This window comes from Meles meles, chromosome 4 (assembly GCF_922984935.1).
Source record: "Meles meles chromosome 4, mMelMel3.1 paternal haplotype, whole genome shotgun sequence".
Classification (NCBI taxonomy): Eukaryota; Metazoa; Chordata; class Mammalia; order Carnivora; family Mustelidae; genus Meles; species Meles meles.
Window position 1 is genome coordinate 152,281,662 of NC_060069.1, and position 20,546 is coordinate 152,302,207.

The 20,546-nt window shown below is 49.4% G+C and overlaps 1 protein-coding gene and 1 long non-coding RNA gene across 2 annotated transcripts; one reads left to right on the forward strand and one right to left on the reverse strand.

The window, feature by feature from the left end:
• The first annotated feature begins 2,045 nt into the window (after nucleotides 1–2,045).
• Nucleotides 2,046–20,220, forward strand: LOC123940815 (melanocortin 2 receptor accessory protein). Its single transcript, XM_046003714.1, has 3 exons — nucleotides 2,046–2,442; nucleotides 18,532–18,631; nucleotides 20,091–20,220. Exons 1-3 carry the CDS (start codon nucleotides 2,337–2,339, stop codon nucleotides 20,218–20,220), a joined length of 336 nt encoding a protein of 111 aa, XP_045859670.1. The 5' UTR covers nucleotides 2,046–2,336.
• On the reverse strand, nucleotides 11,002–15,100 carry LOC123939628. Its single transcript, XR_006817942.1, has 3 exons — nucleotides 15,049–15,100; nucleotides 12,745–12,895; nucleotides 11,002–11,098 (listed from the first exon to the last, which is right to left on the reverse strand). It is a non-coding gene; the product is annotated as an uncharacterized LOC123939628 (long non-coding RNA).
• Nucleotides 20,221–20,546: the final 326 nt, after the last annotated feature.

Below are 20,546 nucleotides of genomic sequence, written 5' to 3' on the forward strand. Positions count from 1 at the left end.
TGTGCGGGGAAGGGGGCAGTTATCAGGCAGGAAGGAGCAAGAGAGAGCCTGCCCGGGCATTGGAATGTTCTCTATCTCGATGTGAGTGATGGCTGTGTGTAAGTGTGCGGAGTGTGTATGTGACATTTGTCAAGCTGTATCTGTGACATTTAGGCATTTAATTTATTGTAAGTTATTCCCCCATTTAAAAACATTTTTTAAAGATTTTATTTTTTAAAGTAAATCTCTACACCCAACGTGGGGCTTGAACTCCTGACCCTGAGATCAGGAGTCACGTGCCCCTCTGACTGAGTCAGGCAGGCATCCCTACAATAATTTTTAAAGGGTGGCGGTGATGACAAGTTCGTGTGATTGGAGTAGAGAGGAGGGAAGGGCACTGGGGCCCGGCAGGACCAGAAGTTGTTTTCGGCCAAGAGAAACTTAAACTTGAAGGAGCCAAGACGGAGGACGGTTTAGGAACTGGCAGACAGAGAGGCAAACACTCCCACCTGACTCAGCTACTCTCACACTCTACATCCAGTCCACCTGCTAATTTTTGTTGTTTTCTAAAAAATTTATTTATTTGAGAGAGATTGAGAGAGAGCACAAGCAGGGAGAGCTGCAGTCAGAGGGAGAGGGAGAAGCAGGCTCCCTGCTGAGCAGGGAGGCCAATGCGAGGCTCCATCCCAGATCCCAGGATCAGGACCCCTGCTAAAGGAGACACTTAACCAACCGAGTCACCCAGGTGCCTCTCCACCTGCTGGTCTTGCCAATCCCCCCAACTCCAACCTTCCAAACTTCTAAGTTCAGAATGAGAAAAGCAAAATATTACATGGTGACTTGGACAGAGAAACGTAATCTGGCTGAATGTATAAAAATGCACCAACCCGAATGTATAAAAATGCACCAACCCGAATGTATAAAAATGCACCAGCCCGAATGTATAAAAATGCACCAGCCCGAATGTATAAAAATGCACCAGCCCGAATGTATAAAAATGCACCAGCCCGAATGTATAAAAATGCACCAGCCCGAATGTATAAAAATGCACCAGCCCGAATGTATAAAAATGCACCAGCCCGAATGTATAAAAATGCACCAGCCCGAATGTATAAAAATGCACACAACCCGAATGTATAAAAATGCACCAGCCCGAATGTATAAAAATGCACCAGCCCGAATGTATAAAAATGCACACAACCCGAATGTATAAAAATGCACACAACCCGAATGTATAAAAATGCACACAACCCGAATTAAGGAAGAACTGGTAGAAGAATTTTTCTGTTCAACACATCCTGCAAAGTCAGACACATCACACCTGTTGTTCCGGCAAAAGCTTTAGTACCGGGCTGGGGATACAGTGAGTCCTGGGCAAATGCACATGGGGATATGCACGCTAGGACAGCTCAGCTTTCCTCTGGAGTGTAGAGCAGACACACTACCAGCTGGGGTCTTGGAGGGAAAGGCTGCATCATTCTGGGAATCCGGTGTTCCTTGCACATTCTCAGAGGCTCCTCTCACATTCAGTCCTGCTCGTTCCAAATATTTGGAATATTCCCCTTGATCGCATCCGTGGCTCTTAGAAAAATGAAGGGATAACTTAGAGGCTCTCTCTGCAGAAAGGCCTGTGTCGTCAGCCAAGAGCCGTACGAACCCTCCAGCCCTATTGCCTAAGAAGAGCCGGATTCGCGTGGGAGTCTGGCCCCGGCAAACAGCCTCTTCCGTTGGAACAAATGCCGCTGACTGGTTCATTCTTGGGAACTTTAGATAAAAGCTGGGAGGTGTTCTCAGTCGGGACAAGAGGGTTCCTTCGGTTTAACTAATTGGCTCTGCGTACACGAGAGAGGCTACAAGTTCAGGGCTGACATCACTCAATTTCTGCCCTTAGATATTCGGTCTAAGTCAGCGATTCGCTGGTTGCTCAATAGAGCCCAGAATTGCCTTAATGTCAGTCAAGGGCACCGCCAGCCTTTCATTTGGGTCTGATTACTTTTTTAAGTCTTAAAGCAGAGTCCTATTCGGCACCTTGTCCTTCAAGGGGCCCAGGTACCCATTTTCCCGTTCTTACGTGGAGGGGCACGCTCAGGCCTGGATGCAAACCCCAGGGCTCCTGCCTCGCTGCTCTGTTTGTCTTGGACTTTTATCAAGGAGGCGGGGCAGAAAGTTCTGCGTGGGGGCTGAGATGTCAGGCACAGGCCCCTGGCCTTTCTCCCAACCAAACAGCTCTGATAAGTGGGCAGGCCTTGAGCCCAGAGACCCACAGACACACTTGGATGACTTTACGGAAATCAGTTGGCCAGTCCCTCTGAGGGCTTGGACCCGCTTCGGATGTGCCGCCTGGCAGCGCCACAGACATGGCCAATGAGACCAACGCCTCCAGCCCGTATGATGGCTACGAGTACTACCTGGATTACCTGGACCTCATTCCTGTGGATGAGAGGAAGCTGAAAGCCAACAAATGTGAGTTGAGGCAGAGCCTGGGGGGTTGGCCGAAGAGACTTTCTCCATTCACCTCCTACTCCAACAGGTGTCAAAGATGAGCCCAAATTTGACCCTGTTCACGGAGATAGAAGGAAACAGGAGTCAAGTGGTATCTGTTATCTTCTGTAATAGGCTTGAAACTAACCTCGGAAGAAACTCAGACACCTTGGGAGCAGAACATGCCTTTTAAGATAGATTTGCTTGATGGAATTTGATTTGTCTGGGTTTCCAATGAGCTAGGTGAATTTCTTTGAATCGCCGATATTGCATTGTGTCCACCCCTAAGATAAATGACTTACTAATTTCTATAAAAATACCTACCGATCTTAATCTTCATGGTCTCAGGAAGGACCACCAGAACAAACCAACCTGCTCATCTCTCTCTCAGTCTTTCTCTCTTGGGTAAGTTGGTGCTTTGGGAACAGTCATCTCTGGTTATTCCAGCTATTAAGTCAAGATAAGAAGTTAGCCGAGGAAATGACTATGACTATGAAAAACAAGACAAAACAAAGTCCAAATACCGGGGACCCATTCTCTGCTAGCCCCACGTCTCGGGCTTCTTGGGTATTTCACGCCCTACAACCACAAAATCTGACAAAAAGTAAGTGTGGTCACTGGAAGGAACAGGATGCTTTTTGTATGAAAAGCCAGAGAACGTGGTCACACACCAGCTCAACACTGAAAGCCATTTGGATGTTATTGCTAATAAAAGGCAGATCCCTGGCTGAGCCCTTGGAGGAAGTCATCTAGAATGTCTTGTTAGGAGGACTCCCTGTTTCCAGTTTCCCTTACGACTTCCAGGAGCCCAGCTACTCACCCATATCTGCCCCAACATGGCACCAAAGCTTTTTGGAGGGGGAACAATAGGTTTGGTGTGTTTTCTGCTGCAAGGTATATTCTCATGAAATTAAAATGTAGATTTTTACACATACAGCTCACAATAAGGAAGACATAGAGTTCTAGGGAGAACATGTCAGGGTTGAAATAAAAGCCCATTCATATGTGGCATCAGAAGCTCAGAACTTTAGGACACATAGAGATCTGGACAAAATGTAGAAATGGCTTTTTGGGTTTTTTTGTTGTTTTGTTGTTTTCTTTTGTTTTCAAAATGTAGATCTGTATTCAGGAGAGCCTTTTTTAAATGAACATGAATTAAGTGAAATTCTGTGTTGGCTTCGGGCACTTCCATCCTTTTGTGGGCCAGACACCCCACTTGGTCACCCCCCGCCCCCGGGCTCCAAAGCTCTCTCCCCTGCTTCGAGTAGGGACACCTTTTTGCAACTTCAAAACCTTCAAACCTACAGTCTCAACCTTCTGCCCCATTCAGTCACCCACAAACAACTTCCATTTCTGGGAAAGGTGGCTGATGTGAGCTGTGTGTGAAGTTTGAAAAGAAAAAATGTTCTTTCTTGCACACGTGAACTTGAGATACAAGTTTATTGCTCAGTGGGCATACAAAAAATGGCAAATAAGAAACTCCTCCCCAAACTCCCCAATATCATAAAGACCATCTCAATGAGGACTCTGTTTTAGGGGGAGTTCAGTCACTGAGTCCCCTCAGACACCCTACATGTCAGGAGCTTTCAACCCCCATAGAGAGAGAGAGCTACTCCTTCTGACTTCTATTTCTGATGCAGTTCAGTCTTTAGGTGTTCTCTGGACTTAATTTCCGCTTTCTCTGGAAAAGAAGTTTTGGGCTAGACCAAAACTCCTGCTAGGCTCTTTATGTCCAGGTAGGGTAGCTGTCTAGCTCGCTCTAGAGGGTCAGCTGGGGGGCAATGACCCACAAGTTAGAGGCCAGGCACGTCGACTCCCGAGCCGGTCGGCTGTGGTTCCCATCTGAGCTCTGTCACTCACTAGCTCTGTGACTTTGGGCAAATCATTTACCAAGGCCAGGCCAGATTCAAGAGGAGGGAATCAGAACCGATCTTGCAATGAGAAAGGTGTTAACAATTCAAAGCAGTCTCTAATTCACCATGAATATGAAAAAATACAGCAGTTGGGAAAATAAAACTAGAAGGATAGCGAGGTAGAGCTGTGGCCCGAAGAGGAATTGCCCCCTTGACTAGGCTGGTGGGTGAAGGTCTCCCCACAGTGACCTGTGAGCCGCTGAGAGATCAGGCATTGAGGATAGCCCTGGAAGGAGCCTTCCAGGCAGCGGGAACACCAAGGACCAAGGCTCCAAGGCAGGGGAATGAATGCCTGCCATATTCCAGGCATTCAAGCATGAAAACTTGGATATTCAGAGTGTCCGGGTAGGAAGTAGAGAAATGAGTATTGCCAGATGCGGCGGAGGAGATGAAAAGTGGGTTCACCATTTTGGAGAGCGGAGTTGCCAAGGATCAGACAAGTTGAGGATGCTCACAAGGCATAAACCAGGCGTCCCTCTCCCAGGCGCCCTCAGGGAACCCTTGCACGTGCCCACAAGGATACGCATATTTCAGCGTTCACTGCAGGACTGTTTGTGACAGTCAGAAATTGGGAAGGACAGCATATCCATCAACAGGAGGAGGGATACATGAGTTATGATTGTGTTACTATCACCGTCATACAGAGCAGTTACAGCACATGAGCCAGATTTGCACGTGACAAGACGAGCAAACTGCTAAAGTATCACGAGGTAAAAAGCAATGAGCCAGGGGCGCCTGGGTGGCTTGGTCATTAAGCAACTGCCTGCATCTCAGGTCATGATCCCAGGGTCCTGGAATCGAGCTCTGCATCAGGGATCTCCCTCTCCCACTGTTCCTGCTTGTGTTCCCTCTCTTGCTAGGTCTCTCTCTGTCAAATAAATAAAATCTTAAAAAAAAGCAATGAGCCAAATTATACATCCTACAGAATTAACTTCTGTTCATGCTTCATGATCGTATTGATTATAACATCTCCTTAAATACCAATGAATTTGTTATAATTAGTGATGCAATTAATATATATTAACTTGTAAATATAAAAATATGTATGTTCTTTCTTAGGGGGGTGCACACACGTAGGAAAACATAATAGCATACATCAATTTCCCCTGGAGGGGAAGACCAGGAAGATGGGAAGGGCTCTGACTTTATCTGTAATCATTTAATATCCTTTTTTTGTAAAAGGAGCTGAAGCAAATATTTGGTGGACACGTATTCTCTATTTCTCTACATATTTGGAACATTTATAATTCAGGTTTATAAAGTTTATTTATTTATTAATTTGGGAGGGAGAGTGAGCATGTGCGTGCATGAGTGGGGGAGGCACAGAGGGAGACAGAATATCAAGCGGACCCCCCAGCTGACTGTGGAGCCCTACACAGGGCTTGGTTCCAGGGCCCCAGGAGCCTGTGATGAGCTGAAACCAAGAGTCAGCTGCTTAACCCACTAATCCACCAAGGTCCCCTTAAAAATGTATATTTTAAAGGTTAAAAAAATAATAAAGATTCATATGCTCTTAGTAAAAGATTCAGACAGCAAATTACTTCACTCTGCTACTCGGGAACCATCAGTGTTAACATTTTGGTGCCTGGCCGACTAGGGTTTCTCTGTATCTTTTCATCCCTATGCGCGCGCGCGCGCACACACACACACACACACACACACACACACACACACACAGCCTGTGTGCACACACAAAGGGACTCCTTGTCCGCATGCTGTCTGTAAGAACTCCTGAGGGGAAACTGAAAACTCCCTTGAGCTCCCTCTCTCTTCCCTGGGCCTGCTGGTGACTGCATCGGGCAGGGCCCAGCTGGTGGCAAGTGGTCGTTCTCTCCAGCGGAGGGACGAGCTCAGCTGGGGAACGGAGGGCAAGGACCCGGAGCCTGCTGGAGGTTGGGGACAATAACTCCATGCTCTGGGCAATTTGGCAGAATTATAAACATTCAGTTCATTTGGACAGGGCCCTCTTTTTTCTAAACTGTGGTTACAGCAGCTTGAACTGACCTAGATCTCGCCTCACTTAAGTGGAACCATACACCGTGTGACCTCTTGTGACTGGCTTGTTTCACTAAGTCTTCATCACGACAAGGACCCTCTGGGTAAGCGGGCCATTTTGCCCATTCACAGAGCCATGTGGCAGAAAGAAAAATATATGGTGGGTTAGCCCAAGACCACAAAAATGACCTTGAGGTTGATCATCTCCTAACACCAGAAACACAGACACTCCCAGTATGGTGGTTCTATCCGAGTTCTCCAGAAGAACTGCACCAGTAGGATGTATGGATGTATGTTTCCCAGAAACACCTTCACAGACACATCCAAGAATCACATTTTACCAGCTGTGTGGGCATCCCTGAGCCTAGTCAACTTGACATATAAAATTAACCATCGTGGTGTGTCAACCAAGCTGGTTATCAGAGGAGGAGCTTTAGTGGTGTGGAGGGAATGTGGGAGCCCCCGGGGTCAGGAACAGTAGTCACCACAGGACGTCCAGAGACCTCATCACCAGAGTGGTGAATGGACACAGGGGAACTGGCAGGGGGGCCCCAGCATGGGGCATCCACTCATCACAAAATACCATCATGTTTCCCCATAGCTCATCAGCTTAGTCTGGAGGAATTCCTTCTTCACCAGCATCTCTCCCTTTCCACTGGCTTCCTCCTTGCTGTCTGAAACATACCCAGATCTGCATCCCTGCTGCTCTCTTGTACCATCAACCAAAGTTTCTCCCACCTGGTCTCCAAACTTCTCCAAGTGGTGCCCACTTTCACCTTCTTTGGTCCCTTGCACCCACCATCCATCATCTGAAACTAACCCCTTCTGAAAAATCACCCTGCATGCTCACTTCCTTCTTCCCCCTGGCTTCTGTGTCTATCTTCTTTCTCTCTCAACCTCTTTCTTCTTTCCCTAGGTGCACTTGTCTTAGGGTTGGTGGTCCCCTCTTCTCCCTCCAGTCCCACCTATGTAGGAATAAAGCTGCCACTATCCTCAATCAGAAATCAGAAAAAGACTCCTACTCTGAGAACACAGTTAATCACAATTCATCCAGGTGAAATTCCTTGAGCAGTGCACAACCTGTGTAACTCTTCATGGTGTCCCTGCATAGGAGGGACTCCAGGTGCAACATGCACTCATTGCGCCATTCCCTGTCCCTGCTGTCTCTGATAAGTCTAAGCTCCGTTTTCCTCTCAGTAGTCTCTCTGAAATGGAGTGCTGTCAATCTTGTCTTTCATCCATTTCAACAAGCCCCATTTCCACATCCTACCAGAAGCACACCATACCTGTCTTACTTTCTTGCTTTTGCTCACGATTAACTCAACAATCAAAATTTTGTAACTATCCGTGATAGGCCAGGCATTGCATGGACAGCTGGAGGCATAAATGCCAAAAGACTAAATCCCTGCCCCTGATTTTTCTCAAGAACGATTTTATTTTATGACCATTGTTATTTATTTTACGATGATGCTGTATTTCCAAGCAGGTTACACACATCACAACATCCCTCCACCAAACCTTGTAAGATAGTAACAAGTGAGAACATAACACTGTATCTAAACATTGCAATAATGGGGCCTCAGTGTCATCCTACACCCAGTGTACACTCGACTTTCCCCATTTCCAGTAAGGTGGCAGGTACGCATCCTTAATAAGTCAGTACGTGATTCATAGTGTTATGCTGGAGATTTGCAGAAGAGCCGGCAGAGCTCAGAGAGGGAAGACACAAGGAAGGCTTCACGGGGAAGCTGGGCTAAGCTGAATCAAAAGACCCAAAGGGACTTTGCCCGATTCACAGAGGGCCGGCCTTGGGTGGGGTAGACCAGTTACACTACGCGGCAAGCACGACATGGAGGGTGTTTTTTGGGAAGAGTGACATGGTGACCAAATTCTTGCAGGCCAGCCTCGGAGGATTCATGGGAGCTGCAGGGAGTCATTTAAAATTGTAAGCAGAGAAGAGACAAGGTCCAATTTTCTTGCTAAGAATATCCCTCTGGCGAATATATAAATTTGAGGTTTGGGTGGGTGGTGGGTGACACAGAGGCAGGAAACAGCCACATGTGACGCCTGGAAACATACAGTTGCCAAGATCTCTACCCTCGGGAGTTGACAGTCTAGGAGGGAGGGGTCAGCATAAATAAATTAGGGTGCTGTAGTGTTGCAGCCATCGGAATATAAGTATGGGGAGTCTTGGGGCCCAGAGAAGCCAAGTGACTTTCCCCAGGTCACCCAGTGAAATATTTGCAGAGCTGGGACTTCAATTCCAGGCTCTGATCCCTGGGGACTCTTTCCAGGACACCAGACTTGATTAGTGGGCAGATTGTCAGCAGATGGGAAGAACCAACAGAGCGGGAACCTTCCTCTTGTCTTGCTCTCTCTAGCCTCAGCTCCTGAGTGGTGCCCGGCATGATCTCTGTGGGATGGATTAATAAATGAATGGGAAGTAGGCAGCTCATGCACACACCATTAATTTTCATGATGGATAACTGTTTCAGTTATCAATTTACTGCCTTCAAAATACACTCTGTGATAAATGATGGAATTCCTTTAAAGTGAGCTAGGAGTTAAGATTTCTCGGGACAGGGCCGTGGGGGTGGGGGATCTGTAGGAGGGCTGGGCTGTGGCTGGGGGTCGGCAGGGACGTGTGAGGACATGTAGGGCAGTCAGTCCCTGTCACTGGCCCTGAACACAGTCCCTCTAAGATCTTGTGGCCTCACATGACAATAACCTCTCTGCAGCCATCTCGACCTGGAAACCAAGGTCCTTAGGCATTCTGTGGCCCACAGGGGGCAGAAGTCACAAGCCCCTGATGGGGGGATCCCCTACCAGCTGTTGGTTATTTGCACCTTGCCAGTGCTCTGGAGAGTGGTCCCTGGTTTGTCCAGCAGCCCCAGACCAGCTCAACATCTCTGCTATCCAGTGGCCAAACCACATCTCCATTGAGGTCTGAACCTCCCCCAACTATGTCCCTCCTTGGTGTGATGGGCTGGACTGTGTCCCCCCAACCCAATTCCTATGTTGAAATCCTAACCTCCGGTACTTAAGAACATGACTGTATTTGGAGAAGGGGTTCTTTAAAGAGGTGATTAAATTATTCTGAAGTCATAAGCGTGAATCCTAATCCAATATGACCAGTGTCCTTAGAGGAGGAAATGAGGACACAGACACACACAGAGGGAAGACCGTGTGAGGACAAGCCAAGGAGAGAGGTTGGTCCTCAGGAAGGACCAACCCTAGGAAGGACCAACCCTAGGAAGGACCAACTTCCAGCCTCCAGAATTGTGAGAAACTAAATTCCTCATCTTTAAGCCACTGTCTTTGTCGGTTCAGGCTAATAGAGCAAAATACCATAGCCTGGGGGGCTTATAAAGAACAAAGATGTATTTCTCGCAGTTCTGCAGGCTGGGAAGTCTAACACGAAGGCCCCAACATGGTTGAGTTTGGGTGAGGGGCCCTCTCCTGCTTTGGGGCTGACATCCTCTTGCTCTGTCCTCCCAGGGGGGAGGGGGTGAGGGCATCACTCTGCAGCCTGTCTTGTAAAGGCACTGATCTCATTCACGGGGGTGTCGGGGGAATTAGGGGGGCTCTGCCTATGACTTAAGCAGCTCCCAGAGGCCCCAGCACCATATATCATCCCCCTGGGCATTAGGATTGGGCAGATGAATTTAAGGAACCACAAATGTTCTGATCATAGCGCAGTCTAAGCAAACGGACACGCCTGGGTCCCCTCCTGGTTTGGGACCCCTGTTCACTGGAACAGGAAGGATGGAACGCGGTGAGGGGCAGGGAGGACGGTGGGGTCTGTTGGCAAGGCAGCTCAGACTCTGATCTGGAAGGTGGCCAGGCCCAGCAGCTGGGCCACGGAGGGTGATGTGTCCCAGCAGTGTCCGCTCCCCGTGGGGCCCGAGACCTGACACCAGAAATCTGCTCCTGTCAATCTCGCCTCTCCCCTCCCATCAGCACCGGGCAGCCGGGGTCCTTGTGGGTTCCCTGGGGTCCTTGTGGGTTCCCCGGGATAATGGTCACCCACCCCGGCAACCTGTGTGTGGGAAAGCGACTTTCCTCTGTAGCTGCTGTTACTTCTCGACTGAACTCGTACACTGGCCTCTTCACTGGCTGCCCTGCCCCCCAGCTGGACTGGCGCTGGTCCAGGCGGGGCTGTCCTCTTCCCCGGGGCACAGAGAGTCAAGCTGGCTCCTTCTCTCCTGGCAGGACCTTGGCGACATCTTCCGTGGCAGGGGGTCGGGGGGATGCTCTTTCTGTTCTGCTGATGCAGATTGCCCCGTCTCTGGCTTTCGATTTTCTCGAAGACACATCAGACTCCTGTCCGCTGCGTCCCACTAACTGCAAAGAACACGTGCAGAGCGCCCTGGAGTGGCCCTTTTGCAGGGTACCAACTACCCTCTCATACAGGGTAAGGGTGGTGGGGGACGATCGGCCGTCTAGAAAGAAAATCCCTTGGAGGGAAGCATCCCAAAACTAGATTTGAAGCAGTCAACACCTATCTTAGTCTACTCGGGCTGCTATAACAAAACATCATAGACTGGGAGCTTAAACAACGGCCGTTCAGTTCCCACATTCCCGGAGCTGGGAGTCCAAGATCTAGGTGGCAGCAGATCCCGGGAGTCCAAGATCAAGGTGGCAGCAGATTTGCTGTCAGGTGAGGACGCTTCGTGGCTTGTAGACAACCACTGTCTTACTGTGGACGCACGGGGGCCTTTCTTCCAGGCCTGCAAATGGAGGAGAGGGGAGGGGGCGATGCAGCAGGAGGTGGAGGGGAGAGGGAGGGAGGGAGGCAGGCGAGGAGGAAGAGGGGAAGGCAGAGAGCGAGAGGGAGGGAGAGTTTCTTCCTTTTCCTACAAAGACACTAATCCCACCATGGACCCCATCCTCCTGATCTCTTCTAAACCTAATTATCTCTCAAAGACCCCACTTTCAAACAGTGTCCGTCTGGAGATGAGGGTTTCCGCCCTGCGAGGTGGGGGAACATAGTCAATCCACAACATCGCCTTTCTACAGAGTCCACTATGACCGTCCTGTCTCCCCTAGAGATTTCAAATAGGATCTGACTATATATATATACATATATATATATACACATACACACACACACATACACACACACACACATATATATGTATATATACATATATAATCATACATATATCATTTAATTTATTTATTTGAGAACGAAAACATGAGCTGGGGGAAGGGGCAGAAAGAGAGGGAAAGAGAGGGAGAGAGAAGCAGGCTCCCCGCTGAGCAGAGAGCCCGATGTGGGGCTCAATCCCAGGACCCTGAGATCATGACCTGAGCTGAAGGCAGAGGCTTAACCCACTGAGCCACCAGGCACCCCCGGCTGTATATGCTGTTTTGTATTTTGTTCTTACTGACTTGACAATATTTTGTTTTCTTGTGTTGTTAAATACTCTTTCGCAAAGATTTTGTAAACAACTGCATGGTGTTCTAGAAATTTCTATTTTTGAACATATAGAATGATTCCTGGATTTTGCTGGTACAAGCAGTGGACTTGAGAAAAAAACTTGTTTTATGTCAAGTAAAGTTATCTCGCCTACTTTGTCCACAGTAGTTGAATTCAAGGAAGTTTATTTAAAAAAAAAAAAAAAAACAGGGGCACCTGGGTGGCTCAGTGGGTTAAAGCCTCTGCCTTTGGCTCAGGTCATGATCCCAGGGTCCTGGGATCGAGCCCCGCATTGGGCTCTCTGCTCGGCAGGGAGCCTGCTTCCCCCTCTCTCTCTGCCTGCTTCTCTGCCTACTTGTGTTCGCTGTCTGTCAAATAAATAAATAAAATCTTTAAAAAAATAAAAAATTTAAAAAATAAAAAAAAAATAAAAAAACAAACAGGGGCACCTGGTGGCTCAGTCGGGTAAGCATCTGCCTTTGGCTCAGGTCATGATCCCAGGGTCCTGGGATCAAGCCCCGCATCTGGCTCCCTCCTCAGCAGTGAGTCTGCTTCTCTCTTTCCTTCTTTGCTCTCTCTCTCTCACACACACTTGCTATCAAGTAAATAAATAAAATCTTTAAGAGAACAAACAAACAACAAACCCCCCCCCCCCCGCCAACACACACACACACATGCAAAACCAGAAATCTCTACCCTCCACTCTCTGCGCTACTGTTATCACGGTGTCAGGTTTGTTTTCCATAGTCATCGGCAAAAGGCAGCTTCTGGTGGGCTCAGAGATGCTCTGTTACTTTGAAGGTCGGGTAAGGCAAGCATGAGTCCGGGTGAGGAGGGACAGAGGTCACGCTGCAGAAAGCAGGTGAGCTCGTCTGTCAACAAATGCACCTATCTCCCTCGCCAGTTCCTCTGGGTTGGATCTCCGACCCAGTGGAACAGATCAGAGAGACTCACCTCCCAGTTCTTCACCTCCCAGCAGAGGTACACATCAAAGGCAGAAGGATGCTGGGAATGGAGCCATGAGCCAGGGATGCTTTAAGGTGAGACAAAGACGGTCACATGGTCTGGCTGGTTGAGATGTGGAAGATCAGGCTGGGCTCGACTCCTGTACCAAGTAGAAAAGGAGGCAAACAGAAGGAAAAGTACCCAGGCTCAGGTGTTTACCTAACAAGCAGGGAGGATTTTAACGATTTTTGTGTTCATGCCCATACACTGGAATTTATCCATCATGGCTGGGTAGAGCGCTGGAAACATCCAGGGACTGATAGACATATTTTATGCAGCATTCAGTGCTGACTGGAAGGCTCTGGGTTGCTCTTTCCCAGGGTTGGCTTGAAATCTGGTGTGATTTTGTTAGAGGGACTTCACAAGGATCTGTACCCTTGTGATTTTCAGATATGACTTCTGTCTCAGGGGAAGATTAAGAATTTCCCCAACACTGTCGACAAAGTGGGAAATGCAAATCCGTTTCTTGAGGCTCTGCCTGAATGAATCATATGTTTGCTTTTCTAGCTGTCCCCCTTTCAGGGGCTAGGCTTAGGGGAAAACAATTCCATATACCAATGCTACAGTAGCAACACATATTACTGTAACACAAGGACTCTCCAGATACGCCCTGATGCTCCCCTGCAGGGAGCGGCAAGATGGATTGATTTCCTTTGGGTAGTGCCTGCCTTTCACGCTGTATTATTTGCTTCTCAGGTCACTGTGTCTGCTTCCTTTAATTATGGCTTAGGAAAAATCTATCATAACTCATATCGACTTCCACTGATGTGCCGGCTCTGGCAGCTTCAGTCAGAAGGCAGTCTGTTCATCTGCTGCTCCCAGAACAGAAACACGTCACTAACCCATCTCTTCTGAACACAAGGCAGAGAACTCGGTGAAAAGATTGAGCCAGACACCTACATGTAACTCTTTTCTCCCATCAGAGCAATCAGTTTCATGTTACAAGTTTAACGAGACTCCTAACTCTTCAACAAACGGCCAGCCTTATGGATAGGACATAAACAGTGAAAGTGATTTTGCGTCTTCGCTTGGCTCAGGTCATGATCTCAGGGTCCTGGGATCGAGCCCCACATCAGGCTCCCTGGTCAGTAGGGAGTCTGCTTCTCCCTCTTTCTCTTCCTGCTGTTCCCCCAGCTTATGCAGTTTTGCTCTTTGTGCCAATAAATAAGTAAAATCTTAAAAAAATGTTTAAAAAGGGGCGCCTGGGTGGCTCAGTGGGTTAAAGCCTCTGCCTTCAACTCAGGTCATAATCCCAGAATCCTGGGATTGAGCCCCGCATCGGGTTCTCTGCTCAGCAGGGAGCCTGCTTCCCCACCACCACCCTGCCCCGTCTGCCTCTCTACTTACTTGTGATCTCTATCAAATAAATAAATAAAATCTTTAAAAATTTTTTAAATGTTTTTAAAAAAGAGAAAGTGATTTAAACAAGATATGAGACTGTTTACCTCGGAATGAATATCCCATCAAGGTAGCCCCAGCTAGCGGTGCCACACGTGAATGATTCCATTATTGCTCCCAAACTGCTTGGGGCTCTTCTTTTGGAGCTGACTTTGCTAGTGACAGATGTCCTTTCTATGGGACATCTACGGTGATAAACTATGTATCTCTTTCGAGGGTGGATTTGCTTTGGGGAAATAGTTAAGAGTCCCCCTCAACCAATCAGGTAAATGGAAGGGATGACTGAGCTGACTGGTACCGCCTGGGTGTTGAAAATAAAACATGATTTTACGAAGTAGCAAAACGTGTGTGTGTGTGTGTGTGTGTGTGTGTGTGTGTGTGTGTGTGCATGCAAGCTTGCCCTTGATGATAATTCCAAAAGAAAGCTTTACAAATGTTTATGAATCTTTGGTAAATGTTTATAGATATTTAATCAAGACATGTATTATTTTAGGGAAATTTATGAGACTCTATGATAGAAGATGATTATTGTGAAAGTCAGCATTCATTTGGATTTGTACGTTTGGGTACGCTCATTTAAAAAGTCAGCTCTTTTTACTGATTCCGTGAAGAAGTTGGTTCCAATCAACAGCACCCGATGGAAGAGAAGCCGGTTTCTCTCTCACAGGGAAGTCTGCAGGACCCGGCGCTGGGTGGGCTCCATGAGTTCCTCAGAAGCCAGCTTCCTTCCAGCATCTTGCTCTGCGGTCCCCTGGACCCGTCCGTCATCCTCACACCCCAGCCTTTCTCTGGCATTCACATCCAGGTTCCCACCAGCAAAATGGAATACAGAAATAGGAAGGGATACAATGTTACCTGAAATCTAGCAGGCTCTGCCGGAGGACATCTAGCAGCAGTCCAGTAACCCCATTCGCATCTCATTGGCCAGAACCCTGTCACATGACCATATCTAGCTGAAAGGGAGTCTGGGAAATGTAGTCTTTATTCCAGGCATTAAAAGGCAGGGCTTCTCTTACTATGTAAGAATCTGCAAACATTAGGATTCGCAACTAGCAGTCTGTACCGCGATTACCTTTACTCATATTCCACATTTCAGTGGAGCTTGAAGGACACAGTGGTATCACTTGCCCACCACCCTCTTAACAGAAAAAATAATTTTAGTTCTATTGATATATCATTTCACAACCATTAAACAAGGAACTGTGCCATGGGCATTATACATACATATTATTTAATCCACCTAAAAGTCTATCTAACACAGTCCACCATCCCATTTAATAGATTTAGAGATGCAAAAATCTCAGATTGCCTGAGATTCCCACGGCTAGAAAATGGCCAAGTCAGAATTTGAGTTCAAAATCGCCACCTGCATCGCCTAGGTCCTTAACCGAGTTGTTCCCCAAGAAGGGAAAAGTCTTGGAGTGAATCTCCTATCAGGACTCTGGGACCCAAATGTCAGTAGCATTTGGAGGAATGCTAAAACTGAGGTTCGGCAGTTCACAAAATTGAACAGCTCCCAAGGAAGGATGAGACCACCCCCACCCTGTGAAGCCACACCTTCCTTCAGCGCCTCCTCTTGTTGACCAGCTGCGGATGCCTCGCTTCCCCAGAAGGGAAGGAAAGAAGGAGGGGAGGATGAGGGTAGAGGAGAAAAAGGAAGTATATTAGGAAGGGGGAGGGAACAGGGGTGGGGGGCGGGAGGGAAAGGGGGAGGAGAAGAGAAGGGAGGGGGAGAAGAGGAGAGAGGGAGGAAGGTTTTCCATGGTTGGACCGGTCTCCTTGTCAAGTCAGCCTGGGGTTCCTTGTTGTAAAAACAAGCTCAGGGATGTTTAAACATTTCCAGCTCTGGGGAATGACATCTCTGGACCTGGAACGAAATGCTCTCTCCAAGCACTTAGACTGAATCTTCAGTAGGAAGTGGAAAAAGAACCCTATTATTATTATTATTATTATTATTATTATTATTATTATTATTATTATTATTTTGGTGGCCATCCCTTTCAACAGAACGTAAGGAAAGAGAATTTAGTACCGGAAATGGCCAGTAGCTACTGATTCCCTTTTCAGTCTGAAAACAACTCAGACTTTACTTCTCTGAAGACACTGTGTTCTGTGGAAGGTGTTACTTTCACTTCCCGTTCAGTATGTGGAGATAACTGACCACGGGCCAAGCAGACACGTGTGAACCCAGGAGAAGGGGCGGGGGTGTCCCAGCGGCAGAACTTCTGAAGCTGTTTTCTTAGAGGCCCTGAGAGAACTTCTCTAGCTGCCGGAAGATCTCAAACCCTGTATGATATTCATGGAGACGGAGCAGAGTGGTGTCTGCATAAATCCAAAACATCCTTACAGAATAAGACCAAAACTTCTGAAAGCATTTATTCTGTCCCACTCCAAGGGTTATAAAAGAAATGGTGAGCGGCCAGAGGAACCGAAGCAGGTGTTCTAGAATAATGCGCAGTGAGCATCAGGGAATGCTGAGAACTTCAGGGGCTCCTTCTCAAAAGTCCTTCGGTTTCAGACAGAGAGTTAACAACCTCATTTCCTATTTCCCGGGAGCCCATATACCCCTACACCTGGTCAGAGTTCTGGGGCACCACCATCGGTTTCTCAGCTCAGGGACAGAGAGGAGAGAGGGTGTGGAAGCCAGACTGGGGGTCTTCATTGTCCTTGTCTTTCTGGAGTGAGAAGGCCAAGTTGTGGATGCTTCGTTACAAGGCAGTGGGGGTCTGACTCCTTTGGCGAGTACTGCCTCTCTTCCTTGTAACTGTTTTTGATGCTGTCCAGGTCTAAGATGAACTCTTACGAGCCTTCAGTTTCTCTCCCTACCTGTCCCAGGTCATGGAGAGTAGAGGTAACACCCTTTACCCAAGCGCCATTATTTACCTCCGGAGCCTTCACTTCCGGCTCTATGTAGATGACGAACAAATCTCTAGCTACCTCATTCATTCATTCATTCATTCACTCTGTTCGTTTCCTCTTTTGCTTACCCATTCATAAACATCTTTTTGTTTAACAGAACACAGGGCAAGTCTGGGCAGGGGTATCCCTAGAAGTACTGGGGGGTAGTGCAGAGGAGGCTGTAGGGGGAGGAGCGTGCAGGAGAGAGGGGGCAGCCATTTCCACTGTGCTCCTGTGGCCCCCTCTGAATCCTTCACAGCCCGTGGTGGCACCTGGCTTGGGTGGGTGCTTAATAAATTCCTGTGGGGTGATCAGCTTCAGTACCCTTCTTTGCCCACACACGTAGGTGTCTAGCAGGTCCAGCTGGGGGCATCTGGCCTGGGGTTATGAGTGTGTCTGGGATGAGATCCTCAAACACACTCATTATGAGCCCAGTGTGCTGTGCCCATAGCCATCAGCGACCACCAAGAAACAATACGGTAGTATTGCAACAGTGCCTTGCAACTTGCAGAATGTTCCTGATCTGGAGCCCTGGAGGACAGCACCTCCTGGCCTGTCAGGTTCTACCCTAGGGCCCCCAAGAGGCTAACTATGTTTCCTAGTTTCCCTGTCCCTTCAGCCTCTGGCCACAAATACAGGCACAGCGGGGCACCTGGATGGCTCAGTGGGTTAAAGCCTCTGCCTTCCACTCAGGTCATGATCCCAGAGTCCTGGGATCGAGCCCCGCATCAGGCTCTCTGCTCAGCGGGGAGCCTGCTTCCTCCTCTCTCTGCCTGCCTCTCTGCCTACTTGTAATCTCTGTCTGTCAAATGGATAAATAAAATCTTAAAAAAAAAATACAGGCACAGGGTAGGCTGCACGGGTGATCTTCCCTCCTGTCACTGTCCCCCGCCCCCAAATTGGGCACGTGCCCCTGGAAGAAAGGGGCCAGTGAGGCCTCGGTTAAACACTCTGCCCTGCCTGCCCCACGAGCGTTCCAGCACCCCAGTCTCGCCCACCTCCTCCTAAATCTCTCGGTCTCGGGGTCTCTGAGGCTGCCCCTAATAGAGCAGTCCCCAAAGGCCCCTGCCGCCCTCACAGCGGAGGGGAGGTTGGCTGTCATACGAGCTGCCCACAGCCCTTTCTTCTCCCTCTGAAGGAGACGGGGGAGGAGGGGAGCAGCAGCAGCTGAAAAAGCACGTCCACGGGGTCCCTTCCAGTTTCACTGGCTGGTTTTCCCTCGGCAATCCCCTACCTGAGCCGGCCGCTGGTTGCTCTGGAAGAAGTCCCTTCCCTGCGGCCCTGGTCCTTCCCGAGGTTATTGCTCGTGGAAAAGTCTTCCCAGGGGTCGCTGCTGAGAGGCTGGGAGAGCAGAGAAGTCCTCTCCTCGGGCCCCATTGCCCGGAGCTGTGGGCTTCTGTGGCGTCACGCTGACACTGAGATGCACGCCGCTTCCCACAGATTTCATCGTCATCACCTTCTGGGTGAGCCTGGCGTCCTTCGTCATGCTTCTCTTCCTCATCCTGCTCTACATGTCCTGGTCAGGCTCCTCACAGGGGAGGTGAGTATGGAGGGCGCCAGTGCAGGTAAGTCACGGGCTGAACAGTGAGGGACCGCAGGTCCGCAGCGCGGGGTGCTGTTCGGTCACGAAAAGGAACGGATCCCCGATTCCTGGTCCGACACGCGTGCACTTCCAAGACACCGTGCTAAGTGTAAGAAGCTAGGTGTGAAAGGCCCCCGTGTCGTAGGATTCCACGGATATGAAACATCGAGAATAATCTAGACACAGAAAGCAGATTAGTGCTGGCTACTGGGGCCAGGGCTTCTTGTTCCGATGACAGAAATATTCTACGGCAGGTTGTGCGCATGGCTGTACAGTTTGGACCACACTGAAGATCTCAGAATTTTCCATCTGAAACGGGTGAACTTTGCTGCCTATAAAATAGAGCTCTGTTAAGCTGTTAGAGAAAACTGAGCCTAAATGACCCCACATGGCAGTTAGGGTTTGCCAAATGACTCACCAGGAGAAGGGGACCCAAATGTAGGCATCTACGACCATCACCTGTTACTGAATACCTACTGTGTGCCTTAGCAGCTAAACTGGACGCTTCCCTTTGGTCACACAAGGCGGCGGAAAGTTCCCTGTCCTGGTGGGCACCCAGGTGGCCAGGGCTGAGAAGTCCTGCCTGTTTTGAGGGCTGCCATCTTCCAGGGCACATGGTGATGCTGTTCACCCTGATACCAAAGAAAGCGCTCTCCAGACATCTCAACGGGTGCGGAATGCTCAGGGGAGCTAAGTGGGTCCTTTGTAAGATTTGGGAAGGAGATGCTGCGCTGCTCCGAGGAGTTGTTCTTTCTATGCTTAAAAATAAAAAATTCCACTCGCGTCATCTGAAAGGAGGGCTCTGCTCTATCAGGCTCCCTTCCGGACCCTCCTCATTCATGTTAGAACTAGAGCTACTCTAGCTGGGACTGATTCTCTGGTAGAGCATCACCTCGTGTTATCCTGATGGCAGCCAAGAGGTGATGATGGTCCCATTTCACTGATGGGACGGAAGGTGGGTGGGACGTGGTGGGCCGGCTCACTCCAGGCGGCTGTGCCCGCTGCCCCAAGCACCTCACGTTCAGGAGAGGCATCAGAGAGGACGGGTTTCTAGCTAAGGCACGAGTCTGGCTGGAGGCACAGGTACACGGGCTTCATGCTCAAGCACGTGGATGGATGGAAGATCCACCCGCCCGCTCCCCATCGTAAGTGGACACGAGGGAGAAGTGACCACAGACGGAATGACCGAGGGTCAAGGTCGCCGCTGAGCACTGCCTATGATCTTCCATTTCTCCACAGTGGTGACCCTCCGGAACTGGGCTGACCCTCCCCCGGGGTCTGTTCCCCTAGCGGAGGTGCTCTTGTCCCATGATGTCTTCTCTGTGGGTTCTGGGCAGGCGGGATGGCACAACAGGAAAGCACCCACTACGTTCTCTCGCCAGCTTTGATGCCTGCCTCCCATCTGCTCTGTCCACAGGAACAAAGCCCAGCACCACGCAACATGCCCCTGGAGTCATAGCCTCCACCTCCCCCTCTGCAACCGGGGGCAGCCCCGGGGCTCCACTGAGCTTGGCCGGAGCCCCAGGCGGCAGAGCATGCAGCCCTGAGCGCCAGCAGCGGCCACGAGCCCCTCCACCTCGCCCCACTCTGTCCCCCGGAACCACCCTGCTCTCCTCCCAGAGCCGGCCTTCGACGGGGATCCCCACAGCATCGGCTGACGTCAGGAACAAGTGGGGTGAGCCTCCCCCTGCAGACAGAACCTCTCAACTGTAGAAGCGACACCAGCAGATCGGTGAACTCAAACGAACCTGGATGCGTGGGTGCCTTCGGAAAGCCTACTTACGTGCAGCCGGAAGCGCAGGCCAGGATGTCCTCTACGAGGGGACACAAGTATGCGTGACCCAGGGCTCAGAGTACCCAGCCTAGCACAGGG